Here is a 15763-nt window from a genome sequence, read left to right as displayed (position 1 = left end):
CAAGCCAAATAACCACTTTTTAATAAAGGTATGAAGAATATTGTTTTATTTTAATAAGTATAAAGTATATGTGGGAATATATGTTTGCACAGTTTCTGAAAATGATGTCAAATAACATATTAAATGAGACTCCAGGTGAATAACGAATGGCTTCTTACCACTTGTGAGGCACGACCAATTCAAGATGATTGCCAACTTGATGTAGGCACACAGCACCATCATCATCCTCTTCAAAAATGTCCAATAAAATCCCCCCTAAATAAAAAGTAATAGTTCCTAGTAGTAGTTAAGTGTCCGTATGTGGGCCAAAAGTTCCTTGAACGGAGACGTTGCAAATATGACAAGCCTCAGGTGGATGCGCGTAAGGAAGCCGCGGTTCTCTCCGCTGCCATGACGCTTTCGGCGGGGGAGCTTTCCTCCCTGACTCCCGCTCCTCTCGTTCCGTCCGTATCCTCCGGCAGGTGTTTCCTCACGGGACAAGCAGATAGAGGAATTCAAAACAGGCTGGGGTTCGAATTAGAGATGTCTTTTTGTAATGGAATGCGGCGCGCAGAAAAGGAGACAAGATGGACCAGGGACGACCTCTCAGCGCCTATGTGTGCACACTGAGCAGCCTGCGCGTCACGGCACCTTTTTATGTGTGTGTGTGGGGGGGGGGGGGGGGGGAGTCTTGGGGAAGGGGGGACGTCATTTTGTGGGTGGGGGGGCATTCCTCTACTTTTGTGCTTCACACACAAGCAAGATCACTGGGGGGTGATGGAGATGTACGCGAATCCCGTTTAAGCAGCAACTGTTGGGAATATGGTGACTAACTAAATGAAAACTTTAAAGACCATATAAAGAGAATTCAAAGTTTCTAAAAGTTTGAAGATGATTGCTGAAAACTTTCCCAAAGACTAGAAACTGTATGCTTTGTGTTTGTAGTCCTTCACTTCTCATCGCTGTGATGATTTTACAAAACAAATGGCACTCAATACTTTTTTAAGGTGTTGACGTTGTGCAGCTCCTGGTTTGCCCATCTTGGCCACCAGGGTGTTGTATAATCCAGGCACAGATACACTTTGGATTGGATTTAAATAACACTTTTTGATAGCATACTCAAATACAGTAGTATTTTGTCACTTTTCACTAAGGATAAAAAAACCATACATGATTATTGTTATGTTGTCTGTCTATATGTGTTGCTTCACTGCTTGTGTTCAAAAATCATTTGCTTGAAGTGTTGTAATTATTTTTCGTGGATGTTTAGTTTGAGTGTAAACAGTAAAAAATAGGTAAAAATTTCTTGAAGCCAACCACTTTCTCAGAGAATCCTCACTGTCACTACACAGTGTTTGTGCCACCAACATTTGCTTATAAGTCAAAGCAAAATTTGTATTGATTTTCTATTGTTATCCCTTTATTCATGTTGTCCTCCATGCATGTCATGTGGATGATAAAGAATTACAAGAGGATCATGTTTCCATAATGTCCACATAAAACTCTTTCCTGTCATTTTGTGACTTGTTGTTGTTTTTAGTGACCTTTGTTCTGCGTTCTCTGATCAAATCAAGCCCATGCTGCTGAGGTTAAAGGTAGCGGCACTTACAATATCTTTTTTTAAGAGGAAATTCAATCTCAATCATGTGCCTCACTGTTCTAAGGTATTATTTGTGGGTTTATTTTTAACCTAAGGAACAGGACACGGTGCTTTTTATATCAATGTAAATAATCTCCTTTTGTCCAGCACCGCCCCGCAGAGTGTGGATGTGCTGCACAGAGTTGTCTTTTCTCCCTGGGAAGGTCACAGCACCATGCAGGCGCTGGAAATAAGAACATCCTGCCCTCACCTTTCCGCCCAAATCAAGACTCTGCATTTCTGTATCACAAAAACAAGAAGACAATAATACATTAACATCTGGTTGCTTTACATGGGATAATTGCTCACATCACCTGTAACGGAAAATTCAAGACTAGCAGTAACACACGTACTACCCAACCATTTTTAACATCCGAGGCATTTTTTTTTTTAAATGTAGGGGAAACAATCCATGCTTTGGTTTAAGTTGGTGTTGACCATACATGAACCTTAAAAAGGTTTATATTTACAGTCGTCGGCCCAGAGCGTTTTCCAACCTGCTCGATGAAGAATAAAATATCTTTTTTTTTTTTATAGACATCGGGCAAAAATCATTCACACTTTTTTGGGGCAAGGAAATTTGTGAAAATCAATTTAATGTCAGCTATAACTCAATTGAAATCGACAGCATGACTACAAACAATGATCATAGGACAGTTTAGAATGTGAGCAATGTGTCAGCGTACAATTCTGATTTGAAACAATATGTATACAATGAATGTGAAGACATTTTTGTGGACGCTCCTTGTGCGTCCTCCTCACACTCCCGACTCCGACCGAAACAATTGGTGGAAGTTGCTGACTGAGATGGGAGTATTTTTCACGTGTTTTATTTTGAATTATTCCGGTGCTCCAAACACGCCAGAGGAGTAAACTGATTGAATGGAACCACTAGATTGACAACCATTTTTTTATAGCTAAAACCTTTTTTCTAAAACTGTCACTTTTATTTACAAAAGAAATACAATTTAAAGAATATTCAGTATTTATTTTTATTTAATTATTCGACTCTCCATACATATATAGGAATAGAACCTTATGTATGGCAAGTCATGGCCGTCTTTACTTTTTTGTACTAGTGATGTGCGTTCCAGTTCTCCAAAAGAATCATTCACCGAATCGTTCGCTACACTCTCTTATTTATTCATCTATTTATTTTTTACCTCGTGTGGTGTACTTATTGAAGTGTAGGAAGTGATTCGTTCACTGAAGAAATATGTTGTTTTGAACGAATCGTTCACTCACGAGCCAACACTAATTTATGCGTGCATTTTCCCGGTGGCGAGACTTCAGTATGGAGAATTTTGTTTCATGTGTGACACGTAAGTATCTAATACGCATCCCACAGAAACAGCATCTTTACGAAAATTGTCGTCTTCTACACAGTTTTGTTGACGAATTGCGGACGAAAAGGCTCGCGAATGAACTCATTGCTGGCTAACAGGTGGCTAGGCTAGGCTAACGTAGCCAAAACTAAAGTAAGATATCAGGATCGAAAAAAAAAAGTGACGTGAACTGCAAATTATTGCTCTACTTTTCCAGCCAAACCATACACAACAATTATTGTAATTTACAAAACATAAGGATATTTGAATACCACTGGCAAATGAACACTGCTTTATCCCCCTCCCAAAATGTCTGGCTGAAGTTAACAAATCTGACTAAATGTTCAAGTGCTCGGCCAGTTTCATTTCAAATAGACTTAATGAGTTTGTGAAATTAACTCTGAATTAAAAAAAATGCTTTTGTAGCTTTGATATCACTATGAAAACTCTTTTTAATTAGACATTGTGAATGACCCTGAATAGCCCATTTAAAAGATGTACAGTTTAAGAAGTTGACATTTTTTGTCCAATTTCCTATTGACCAAGGTTCTTCATTCCATCACAAACTGTTTGACGAAAGTGATAAATGCACGTTGACCACTAAATATGTCGTGTTATGAATATGTTCTCAGGCCTCGTGTCAGATCTTGTTCAGAATCAGCAAACAAATTTCAGTGAGGCGATTGACATCATCTTCTCTGAAGTGTCTTCTCTTGAGGTTGATGCGAAAATTGTTGACCCACAGGTAGATTCAATCGTGATGGTCGGCCTCTGTCGCTTGTATACAGTCTATAACCAGATTGAAGTTCACATTTGTTTGTGTTGCAGCTTGAAGAGTGTGCCATACAGCTGTGGAACTGGACTGTGAGTAAGAATGTGGGCGAGTCTATCAGTACAAGTCAGAAAGCCAAAGGTACAATAATGAGTTGCATATTTGGTCGCAAAATAAAAAAGAAATTGTCATATTAATGCTAACAGTCACTTATCAACTTTGCAGCACGCCAAGCGGCTTGCTGCCTGATGTACTGCAGTGCACCTGTTAATCCACCAGAGGGCACCCTCCGAAAGCAGATCCTGGTCAGTGAGCGCCTATGGCCGCTTCAAAAATAATAAAAAAAGGCTCAGGAAACAAGTCACAGTATTTTGTATTTCTTACAGATGGCGTGCAGAACTGGAAGGGCCTTGTTGGACTGCAAGAATCCAGAGATGGCGGACCATTTACTCAAGCAGGCCATCGAGGTGATATAAGAGTAGCCTCCTGATAACTGTACATTTAAACACACCACTGGTGGCAAGGTGAGGCACTGCCTCACCTGCCTCCTATGAGTGCACGTGCCTGGTAGTGGTTCACCATCAGCATCTAAGTGGACACATGATTTTTGGCATATTTTCCCATGTTGTCCAGAGTGTGGAAACGTTAGTCACTCTGCTGACATCCAGAGGGGGCGACACGTCGGACAGCGACTCATCCAAAATGGACGCAGAGAAAGACCTGCTGCGGATCCTCTCCTATCAGGCAGAATCGGTGGGCTGCTGCGGCGACACGTCCACGTTTGTTCTTGTGAGATTTGGCAACCGAGTTGCGGAGGTGTTGTGATGACAGACTTGCCAGACAGCTAAAATGTCAAGTGAGAAGCAATGAGCAGGCCAGACTGGATTGATGGTGATGTGGTGCACGTTTAAGTTGAAAAGACGACTGTGTTTCAGAATCGTTCACTCATTGTTACCAACTATAGGATATACTATCGATCATAAAGTTATTAGGTATAGGAAGTACTAGAGAAACGCAGCAACACAGTTCCCTACGATCTACCAATTTTTTATTTTGGTGGACTACAATATGGCGAACTCATGATATAGTTTAGAATAAAATCAAAGTCAAATGTCCCTTTGAATACTCATTCATGAAATTAACGCCAAACTTAGATTCATCATTGATTCCATCGTCATTTTATTGCACCTTCTTCACTTACTACACGGTATATATTTGCAACTTATTAGCCCATTTGAAAATTTGTTTAGCAATGTTGCAAATTCCTGACGTAGTAGTAGTTATTTTGAACACTGCCCATCTGTGTTCCTTGCAGGCTTTCATTCAAGGGAGTCACCAAGAAGCTGTGGCCCATGTGCAACGTTGCAAAGACATGTTGCTTCGCCTACCCGCTCAGGTACAATAGAATCCACTTTCAATTACAAAAAAGACATTTTTCAGATGCTCCGTCGCTCGAGTGAGGTGAAAAAAAAAAAATCAATCCTCGTTTACTGATGCACTTTTATTCATTCATAAAAGAAAAATGCCCGTATATGAAATACTGTCTGTAAAATGCATTTTGAACAATGGAATTGAATAGCAATGAATAAAAAATAATAATGAATAAAAATGGGGAAAACAGTGCAGTTATGGCAACAAATATCCCAGGGAAATGTTCTGCAGGAAGGATTAGTGAAGGGATGAGTTCTGTGTTTTCTCTCACCGTCACAGACGAGTTTGCTGTCCATAATGTGCTACAACTTTGGAATTGACGGCTACCACGCTCAAAAGTTTGAAGACTGTACCTTCTGGTTACGGTACTTAGAATCATGTCTTAGAGATGAGTGTGTACAGGTACGTACACCACGCAGCAGAAAATGGTTTGAGGTATTATTTTTCTGTGTGTTTTTTTAGGCAGAGCTATGATATCAGCAAGATTCATGAGAAATATGGTCTTGAAGCCCAGATTCAGGTAAGAAGACAATCGTGTCCTTGCTTGTACACAACGTTGAAGCGGATGAATGAATGAATGAATGAGTGAGTGAATGAATGAATGAAAGTCATTCCCAAAAATCCAACTTGGTTGTTCAAAGTCTTGTTTCTGCCTTGAAATCGTCCAGACTTTCAATTTTGATGCAGCCTGTCGCAGTACTTTGGCACTGAGGAGACACTCCCTCATGGTTTTGTTTCAACCTGCTTAATAATTTGTACGAGTTGTCCAGCAACAATACAAACAAGAATGTGTTTGTTTTGGACCGTCTTCAGGCCAAGACTTTGCGTCTGCTGGCCACTGCTTATCTGGACTGGGACGTTCAGAGGTTTCACAAAGAGGCCCTTAATGCCGTGGATTTAGCCAACAAGGTCAGATCTGAAAATGAAGTTATAACATATAAAAGAAAAAACAGCAGCATGTAAGCAGTGCGCCCATTTTGTCAGGAATGTGTGAGCGCCTTCGGGCTCTTTTTAAAGATCAAAATACTCCTGAGATCCGGGGCCTCGGATGAAAGCATCACAGCGGGTAAATCCATTCATGAAAAAAAAATCCTGCCTGCCATTTTATCTCAAAACACTCCCTCTTGAGATTGAAGTAGTTGGACTGAAACGCGTTGGCAGGTCTGGATGAGATGCTACAATCTGACGTTTCACTTCAAGTTTGCCTCACTACAGTCAAGTTCCTCCTGTCTGAAAGCAGGTACATACCCAAATGTTTTTTTACCTGGATATTAACAATATAAAATGAATGCTGTGGTCTCTGTCCGTTTCTTCTCCCAGAGAGGCGCCAGCTTTAGACCTTTTAAATCGTGCCTGTCAGCAGTTTGAGTCATCTCCCGCCTTGGAAACCGCTCTCGTCCTGCACGTCGAGCTCCTGCTGCAAAGAGACAAAAAGCTGCTGGGCAAGCAGAAGATAGAGGACCTCATCACCGGTGCCGAGCATCATTTTCCATGTATTAACTGATTACCTGTACCAAAACATAAGTGTTGGGACTTGTGCCCACACAGCGCATTCCTCGGGAAAAAAGCTGGCACCGCAGGACCTCATAAGCCTCCACGCAATGTTGTGGGATCAAGCAGCAAAATATGTTGAGGTACCAACATTGTTGTACTTACAGTAGATTTGTGGGGATGGTGTCAAGGGCACAAACAGATACGCATGCACACAAAAACAATTCCGTAATGCCCTGAGACACACAAACTGTCATGTTAGTTTCAAAACTAATTTCATAAAGACCTAAGCGAACCCTAACAACTTGGCAGAATGAAGTTGCATAACATTGAACTGCTGTTTCTAGGCAGACGACTACTCCGAGGCACTGGAGTGGTACAACTACTCCCTGGGTTTCTTCCAGGTTGGAGGGATGGACTCCAACTTGGCCAAATTGCAGAGGAACAGAACTTTCTGCTTCATGCAACTGAAGCAGCTGGAAAAGGTAGGAAGACTCGTTTTAATTCATTTGTTGAATTTTGACTCTTCTCTGTCTTCCTCAGGCCAAAGAAGCCGTGAATGAGGCGGAACGCTGCGACCCTGACAGCATTTTCACGCAATTCAGTATTTACAAGATAGCGATGCACGACGACGATGTGGAGAGAGGTGGCTCTGTGGAAAATTTGCTCCCATTCCCTTGATGTTATCAGATTGTAATCAGCCCTACCTGTGTGCGGATTAGCGGCCAAGGCAGTGAACACGATGGCGCTTCTGTCCAAGGATCTCAAAGAGGCCGGACCCTTGTCCGAGAACGCCACATCCAGCCTCCTCTGCCAGGCTGCTCAGATGGCCTTGGAGGTATCCAATGTCTTTCTGTGTGTGTCTGTGTGTTGAATCTGCTTGGGGCATCAAAAGATGTTTTCAAGATTCAAGAGTTTTTATTCGCCATGTTTGAGCGTGCCAAACAAGGAATTTGACTTCGGTAAAAACCTTCCTTGCTTTCTGTGACAGAATAAACAGAATGACATGGCCATGAAGGTCCTGGAAAATGTGTGTGAAACCTCCAAAGATGAAGCTCTGGTTCTGAAGGCTCTCAGGTTGGTGAAAATGAGGGGAGAAAAAAGCAAGTCAAATACATTTTAGTCAGTGTGTTTTGTTTCTAATGAATCCCTGTAATGCTTTAGAGGAGATGGAACAGGTCAGCTTCGAGAGTACAGTATGTGCGTGCAGATTTATTTTGCATGATCGAACAGTTTTGTCAGCTCATCATTCTATTTATTGCATCCCAAATGGCTCGAAGACCTTTGAGAACAGCGACAAAATCTAAAACGAGTGAACCCGGAGTTTGTCGACTTTGTAGTCAGCAGACACGTTGCTGTCTTAAAATCAATACAAGGATAGGGAGAAGCCTTTTTTTTTTTTTTTAATAAAAGTGAAATCCTTGTCTTGTTCAAATACATCTTTGAATGGCATCTCTCAGTGAGTTAATGCTTTTCTACACTTCCACACCTAATCCACATAGCAATATTTCCTCCCCTTAAAAAAAACGGATTTGGAAAAGACATTCAAATTAGAGACAGTTGATTATTAAAGATTATTGCTCTTTTCCCAGGTGCCTGGTTCGACTCGCACTCACGGCCATAGAAGCCCCCAATGATGAGAAAAGGTACATACTGAAAATTTTGATTCCAAACGTCAAATTCACTTTTGAGACTTCTCTGCAGGAACGACAATACGGACGCGCTGCTGCCTTATTTAAAGATGGGTATGCTGCGTGTGAATATTCGTCTTGTCTTTAGCCCCATCATAAGCTGCAAATGTTTTTGTCTGCCGTCAACGCAGCGCTGCAGAAGCTTTCACAACGGCTGTGCTTGACAGCCGAACAACGCACGGAAGAAGCCAACTGGTTCAGGAAAATCGGTAGCCAAGATTCTTCCTCGGTTTGGCGCAATCTGACCACAAACGTTTCGAATCATTTTTTTTCTTTTGATTGTAGCTTGGAATGCAGCACTGCAGTGTGAGAGCAACCCGGACAGAATGCGGGATTTCTTTCTGCTTTCTTACCAGGTAAGAGTGGCCGCCGCCGGGGTTCAGGATGACTAAAATGCTCTTTCACATCAAGTTTATTATTGTGGTCTCTACGTGGAATGCTAATAAACAATATAGCAATGTCTCGAAACAGCTGTTGTCATGTATGATGCAAGATGCCTCCCTGGCGGTGTCAAAGAAAATGCAGCATTTGCACTCACCCAATTTGTGTCCACTGAGTAATAACCAAGCAGGATTCTCATGTGCTTCTGTCCAGCTGTGCCAGATGTGTAGTCCCGAGCGCGTCATTCTCACGGCCCAGAAGATGTGTTTGCTCATGGCCGTTGCCGCCGCTCTTCAGTTCTACAGGGCCGCTCCTCACGCCGGCCGGGTTAGTGCGCCAGGTCGTCACGTGAATCTTATGTCAGCGAGCGCTTCCTTCTGCTTTACAGACACAAGATCTCAGTCAGGCGCTGGCGCACATTGCCTTATGTGCAGAGGTGTGGAAAACCCTAAAGGCAACAGGTAGCGTACACGTTTGCATAGTTGGAACCGAAAGTCACTACTAAGTGGAGGCGATGAATTTTTTCATGTACAGGAAGTTACCCGCGGGATCCAACAGACACGCTGCTGCTGCTCTATGAGTTTGAGGCACGCGCCAAACTCAACGACCCCAAAGTGGCCAGTGTCTTGGACTCCATCCTGGAGCAGGACAATGTGGAGCTCAAACTACTGCAGACCATTGCAGGTGAAAACAACCACAAAGAAGCAAGGTTGCGGGTGTGGCCTTAAAATGTCATCTCAAAATGTTTGTGGCTCAGATGCACATGCTTAGCGTGAAACGTCAATGAATACTTCTGTGAGGGGAAAATGATCACCTTGCTTTCGGTAACGTTCAGCGCATTTGAGTCCCCAGGGTCATTTCTTGTCAAACACCTTGAAATTCCTACCCCTTCTGTTCATACAGAAATTGAAATTGCACGTCACCTTTGATGCAGTGTGAATCAGGGTTCAAATTAGTCTGGCGGTTGTCAAACTCAGCGGTACATTGTCATGCTCCTGCAGCATTAGCCATGGAGCCTCCAGCCCACTTCCCTCTGCTATGCAAGAAGGCCCTGAGGGTGGCGCTGTCTATTCACAAGAAACAACCTCAGGAGGACCCGGCGCAGTGCAGGCATGGTCGCCGCCACTCAGTGCACAGCGTCCCCCCTAAGTGAATCGGCGTCACTCACTCTTAGTTTCCTCCTTAGCAAGTGCATCCACAGCCTCATCAAGCTTTCCCTGCCCACCGGCGCGTCCCAAATGGAGGCCCGCCTGCTGGACGAGGCCTGGGACTACTACGAGGAGGCGCTGGCCATCATCCCCGCCGCCGTGAGTCAGCGCGCCGCCTCCGCCCACAACATGTCTCTGTCTCGAGCACAAGACAACCAGAACAATCCGCTTCACATTGATACGATTCTTCATTGCTCTTGGAATGAAATGAGAAGATTCACAGGTAGATTTACTCAACACCCTTAAATACTTTGCCTTGTTTTATTCGCTGGGCACTGAAGACGCGAAAAGGACTCCGGCAGTTTCCTGAAGCGGACCAAATTGCTTTGTTTTGTTTTGCTGAACCTTACACTTTAGAACATCAAATCTGTCTGTATAAACAAAAAGATTCTTGTGGCCAAATTTGCCTTCATTTCAACCTATTCTACTACATGTTGGTCAAGATAGAGTTGCTTTGATAATCAAAAGTTGCTTACCAGTTACTCAATACTTTAGTAGTAGTTTTTTGTTTTTTTTTAACTCAAGTCATTGTTAGGACCGTTTTAATTTGACTTTTTACAAGTCATACCACGGTCAAATATTTGTGGCTACTCCCGACTACCCACTTTAGAACACCATTAGTAATTTCTTCCCTCCAAGTTCTTAAAACCAAAGTCGCTTTCTATGCAATTTTTCTGGGCATACCATCCGTCCCCCTCTGAGCGAATGACACATTTACTGATGTGGTTTTACCGCAACAAGCAAGCATGAGTTTGCAACCGCTGAATTAGCAGATGTTTCCATTCACCGCCCCCTTCCTGCCAAGTTTGAAAGAGGCGGCAAATTATTAGTGGGATTGCACATTTCCCCCCCTTTTCATTGCACCAGCCGCAACTCCGAGCGAGCGGCAAGAATTGTGTGAATAGCGACAGAGGCCCGGGCCGGGGCCTATTGAAAGGAGTTGCCACTCACTTTAATGACGCTTCAAATCTTCTCCCATCTGGCTCTTTTCTGGATCTTTCCTGTAGCCGGACAGCTTTCCGGAGACACAGATCATGTGGCTGCTGACCCGCGCCTGGAACACGGGCATCCTGCTCTACAGCCTGGCGCGCTACATGGAGGCGAATAAGTGGTGCTTGTTGGCCATGAGGTTCGTGCACCACTTGGGACCCCTGCAAGACAGCTACAAGACGCAGGTGGGGGCACCACCTCAGGTTGAGAAATTAACACAAATAGCATAACATTATCCTATTGCTTTGAAATACAAGCCCTTAGAGTCAATACGTCACATGAATGGATTCGTCTTTGTTTTGTTTCTAAACACAATCAGAATTGTTTTCAAATCAAACAAAAGATGTGCTTTGAATGCAGACTTTCGGCTTTTATGAGATGGCGTGGCTACCAATGGAATAAGCAGCACAATGAATTCCAAAGTGTTTCCGGAATGCCATCGTCTGCTCGTGATCGGCAAAAATGCTTCAGAACTCGGACAGAATCCCATTGACTCAATGGCATTGAGTATACATTTGACTTGCTGAATGTGAAGGGACGATAGACAAGGACAGCGGCCAATTCTTTTTTTCTTCGAATGTCAATGCCCTCAAACAAAAGCTGAAAGTCTGCCGCGAAAGTGCATCTCGTTTGTTGCGTTGCCAACCCCGAGTGGTGGCGTTCAGAGCCCAAAAGATGCTAACTGTGGCCTCAAAAAGTCTCAATTATTGATGGACCTGACTGTACTGTATGTCCACAGATGTCCCAGCTCTACAACAAAATCCTGGAGCGTCTGGAATAATAAGCACTCTGGTTAGTCACATTTGTTAACTGTTACACAAAAAATAATAATAAAAATACATTGTTGGACACAAGGGCAATGTTTGTTTTTGAAAGGTAACAACAGCTAATTGAGAATTTGGTTTGGAAAAGAACAAAAGCATTCAAATTAATTTTACGGTTATTTCTGAATGAACCTAAATTAATCTCTTCAAAAATATCATGGGTCAATGTGACCCGCAGTGTTGGAGCTTTTGGAAATGAGATTTTGTTAAATAATAGTTTTTGTGTATATTGGAAGATTGCAGAAACATGAAAACATGTATACTATTTGCACAAAACCAATAACAACAAAAAACACATTTGCGCTTAGTCCTTTGTCACTTCCAGCTCAAAGTATCCAAGATCTTGTTAATTTGATTACGTACATCCCCCCCAATTTGATACTTTATCATGCAAGAGTCAATATGACACACAAAAAAGTGGGGAAATGTGTTGGATTCCTCAGAGATTTGAAATAAATATTTTTCATCACTGGGCATAGCTAGAAATTTGGGTAATTAGGATGGGAAACAGGGCACAAGATTGCATCAATTGAAAAGTGCATAATTTTCAGCAGCTAGTTTGTCCAATGTATTGAGAAACCAATTCATGAATTGTTTTGGTGGGGGGGGGGGGGAAGAGAAAAATCTTTAAAATAGCGTTGCGGTTAAAAAGCCAATAGTGATTCCAGATTTTCTGCCAAACTGAAAAAAAATAATCAGCAAAGAAGGGGCAGTTAATTTGCTCTGGCAGGCCACAAAACAAAATATGTAATAACAAACTTGCCCAAGTCATAACTGAGTCACATATTTTATTTCCAAACAAATAAACTCTTTTCAAGTAGCCCCCCCCCCCCCCTCCCCCCAAAAAAATTAAAAGCCCAAAGAAACAGACTTCTTTTCTATTCATATACTATATAACAGAATGGCATTCCCCAAGTGACTAGGACAGGGAAGACCGATTGGGCCCCGAGCGTCCTAACAGGGCGTAAACCACCTGTGGCCGCACCGAGGAGACGACTGGACTGTACAATCAAAAGGCTTCATGTTTGCAAGCACTTACTGCACCCATGTGCCATAAACAGACCCCCCCCCCCCCCCTCCCACAAAAAGTAAATAGAACGACATCACCGTTAGTCAGCCTTGTCAATAATATGCACGCTCAGGTGACTATATTGATCCCCCCCCCCCCACACACACACACACATCATGGCCTTAAAATGTAGAGAGTGAATTCTTTGGGCTTGGACATGGCTGACTGAGGTCTAGAGTAACGCAAGCGCTTTTTCGTTAACAGTCGGCTCAGATTTCCACTCCCATCTTTTAAGAATGGCGGCGCAAAAAGTATGGGGGATCGGGCTTTGCCGTAAAATTGCAACACGAACCTAGAATGTGTTTGAAATGGGTTTCCGCGATGCCGCTATTCTCTCACACCCGATGAAGACAGATCTGTGGCCACTATCTGAGAACATCCTGCTTGAAACCTTGACATCATTGTCTCAGACCAAACCATGGGATGAACAAAACATTTTTTACTAAAGAATAAAACATTACAGCGTGATTATTATTGTTTTAATTGTCCAGCCCTGGCAAGTAATTTTATCAAGGGATTTGTTCCTCTAACAAAATATTAAATATGATTGTAATTCAAGGAACTTTGGCTAAAAGTAAGCTGTTGGCTCACACAGAAATGCAGTGACACACTTGAGTCGGGTGCACTTTAAATATCAGTGCATGTGCATCTATGCTTACGAACATAAAATGAAGCAAGTATGGATCAGGTAAAAAATAAATAAAAATGACTATAAAAACAGGATATTAAATGTTAAAATGAACTACACAAATTTGTAACTAATGTACATTCTCAGCTCATCTTGGGATTTTTGCCCTTCACCCTGATATCCCAAACTTTTTGAGTAGCGTATGTATATTTATGTCATATAGATGTATTCATTCTGTGCACCAGGACACATTCCACAAGTATTGACATCTAAGAGCCCCCCCAAACACACACACTGCCTGGCTAAGTGTGCCACGTAGGCACAAGTACACTAAGAGCAACAATAACAGCGCTTTATTTTTTTTTTGTGTGTTGCTGACCTGTTTAGAAATTATAGCTTCAAACTTGACTTACCTGACAATTGTAGTCTATAAAACATATTCTGTCCCAGTTTGAATCACACATGCATGGAGCAAAAGTGAGGGAGGGGCAGGGTTTATACGCTGAAGAAATGTAAGTCGGGGAGGGAAGGTTATTTACATTGTACAGCTAGCACACCCTTCGAAACAGTCTGCAAAGTTTATAGATGGCTGTGTTCCATTCAGTTATTCCCTGAACTCGGCGGAGGGGGTTGAGACACAGGTAATGACAGATGCTTGTCTGGTAAGGGAGAACAGAAGAAAACCGGAGGGGGTGGGGGGGAGGCAGAGAGGTCCGAGTTGGCACTTCCTGTTGGGGTTAGGCTCTCTGAGGAAGAGATCCCTTTCACAGTTGAGCTTTATGATAAGGAGTTTGAGTGCGCACGGGCGTCCTTGTTGTGGGGTGGGGGTGGGGGGGGGTCCGAGTCACCGTACGTTTGAGATTCCTGAGCTCAGCCCAAACCCAAAGAGCTCTGTTTTTCCCTTTTTTTTTTAAACCCCATCCCATACACAGTGGTGTAAGCACATGATAAATAATTCATATAGATAACACAAAGCTTTTAATTAGGCTCAACTTTAGTGTTGTATTTTTTGGACAATCCAAAACATTATTTTTTTTAATGGGCATGACATCCAATACAATTGTTGTCTTGTTCTACCCGTTATAAGGCTGCCGCCATGGCAGCAGATAGGACAGTACCGTGTGACCAGTAAACCAGAAAAACAAAACAAAAAAAACTCCTTTGGAAGGCAGAGAGTGTAAGGGGGTGGTCTGCAGCTTCACACTCTTTAGTTGGGGGGGGTGGAGAGATATAGGTTGTCAGGGTCCAGTAAATTCTAATTATTGAATTGATTGTTGTAGTAATAGCGGTTGTGGTGTGGGGGCGCTATTGCACTCAAAGGAGGACAACGTCGGTCAGTCTGTATTGGATGTAAGGCAGATTGGTGTTTTGCAGAGCCCACTTACACATCTCTACCCCCCACCCCCCCCCGCAGCCCACCTTGACACAAGAGTAGCTCTTACAAAAAAAAAATCACAAGCTAAAGTAAAAGAATCTAAGAAGCCCTCTAAATGGACCATTCTAGTGAAGTGTAAAACTTGTTTTTCTTTCACACGCGCTCTCGCTCAATATATATATATATATATATTCATATATTTATTTATATATTTATATGTATAATAAAATCTCTGTAGGATTTTATTCATCTTGTGATGTCATAATATAAATGTAGGGATTCTTCCAGTGGAGATAAATAATTCCCTAGAAACAACAGTACCGTCAGTAGGGCTCTGTTCAACCAGTCACTTTTGGGGGAGAAGAAAAAAACAAAAACAAAAAACAATTAACCCAAAAGGTCTCGTCTTTGTGTGTTGTCTTTTTTCAATGTGATTGGATGAAAATTTACAAAGTGTTCTGACGCGGTGTGATTTGTCTCTTGTTTCCCTGCAACTCCTCTCTCTCTCTTTCTTCATGAAAACATTCCTTCCCGTCTTCTGTTTGTTGACAAAAAGGAGCGATTTTGTTTTTTGTATGACCCCCCCCCCCCTCCAAAAGACAGCTTTCCCTTACAGTTTGTAATGGATGGCGTAGAGAAACTCATGCAGGGGGTGCACAGTCACAATAATTAATGGTGATAAGACTTTGCTTTTGTTTCCATTTAGAGAGTAACAGAATGATGACACTAAACTTTATATGGAACATAGCTGTAAAAAGAGGTGAGTGGCGGGGGTGGGGGCCAATTAGGTATGGGGGGGGGGGGCATCCGGGACTCTGCAGCGATGCGAGGTGTGATGGCGGACGGGAAGCTCAGAGCTTCTCTGGGGAAGGGATCCAGATGTACGGGCCCGACTGCTCCTCGATGATCAGCTTAATTTTGTTGTAGATTTCCTCTAGCGAGTCGCCCTGGACAATTGCT

The 15763-nt window shown here is 42.7% G+C and overlaps 3 protein-coding genes and 1 long non-coding RNA gene across 13 annotated transcripts in view; 1 reads left to right on the top strand and 3 right to left on the bottom strand.

The window, feature by feature from the left end:
• Positions 1–601, bottom strand: part of kdrl (kinase insert domain receptor like) — a 34291-nt gene extending 33690 nt beyond the window's left edge. Inside the window, exon 1 of the mRNA XM_061282057.1 lies at positions 159–601. Within this exon, the coding sequence (XP_061138041.1) occupies positions 159–225 (67 nt within the window). The 5' untranslated portion in view covers positions 226–601. The remainder of the gene's footprint in view (positions 1–158) is intronic.
• A 3499-nt stretch (positions 602–4100) lies between these two features.
• tex11 (testis expressed 11) lies at positions 4101–11773 on the top strand. Its single transcript, XM_061274030.1, has 25 exons — positions 4101–4182; positions 4349–4468; positions 5031–5111; positions 5426–5511; positions 5609–5666; positions 5960–6055; positions 6131–6212; positions 6308–6386; positions 6467–6618; positions 6695–6780; positions 6985–7122; positions 7181–7283; positions 7360–7475; positions 7629–7714; positions 8230–8283; positions 8342–8382; positions 8460–8537; positions 8614–8684; positions 8923–9036; positions 9098–9170; positions 9244–9393; positions 9711–9819; positions 9896–10016; positions 10925–11092; positions 11647–11773. Exons 1-25 carry the CDS (start codon positions 4102–4104, stop codon positions 11686–11688), a joined length of 2385 nt encoding a protein of 794 aa, XP_061130014.1. The 5' UTR covers position 4101; the 3' UTR covers positions 11689–11773.
• Positions 5616–11009, bottom strand: LOC133151212 (uncharacterized). Of its 2 annotated transcripts, none has more exons than XR_009713873.1 (3): positions 10869–11009; positions 7345–9089; positions 5616–6563 (listed from the first exon to the last, which is right to left on the bottom strand). It is a non-coding gene; the product is annotated as an uncharacterized LOC133151212 (long non-coding RNA). The 2 variants fall into 2 exon arrangements; XR_009713874.1 differs by having other exon boundaries at positions 7345–9086; positions 10869–10992.
• A 2616-nt stretch (positions 11774–14389) lies between the features above and the next one.
• Positions 14390–15763, bottom strand: part of dlg3 (discs, large homolog 3 (Drosophila)) — a 71531-nt gene continuing 70157 nt past the window's right edge. For all 9 annotated transcript variants that reach the window (XM_061273955.1, XM_061273990.1, XM_061273973.1 and 6 more), the window contains one exon: positions 14390–15761. In XM_061273955.1, coding sequence (XP_061129939.1) covers positions 15655–15761 — 107 coding nt within the window. In that variant the 3' untranslated portion in view covers positions 14390–15654. The remainder of the gene's footprint in view (positions 15762–15763) is intronic.

Source organism: Syngnathus typhle, linkage group LG1 (assembly GCF_033458585.1).
Source record: "Syngnathus typhle isolate RoL2023-S1 ecotype Sweden linkage group LG1, RoL_Styp_1.0, whole genome shotgun sequence".
Classification (NCBI taxonomy): domain Eukaryota; kingdom Metazoa; phylum Chordata; class Actinopteri; order Syngnathiformes; family Syngnathidae; genus Syngnathus; species Syngnathus typhle.
The sequence above is the reverse complement of the archived record's forward strand: the minus strand, read 5'-3'. Positions and strand labels throughout refer to the sequence as shown.

Bases quoted from the DNA above. Each gene is read 5' to 3' on its own strand.
- tex11 (XM_061274030.1), top strand. From the start codon at position 4,102: ATGGCGTGCAGAACTGGAAGGGCCTTGTTGGACTGCAAGAATCCAGAG. The intron at 5,112-5,425 runs GTACAATAGAAT...TCACCGTCACAG, and splicing joins TGCTTCGCCTACCCGCTCAG to ACGAGTTTGCTGTCCATAAT. The intron at 5,512-5,608 runs GTACTTAGAATC...GTGTTTTTTTAG, and splicing joins GACTGTACCTTCTGGTTACG to GCAGAGCTATGATATCAGCA.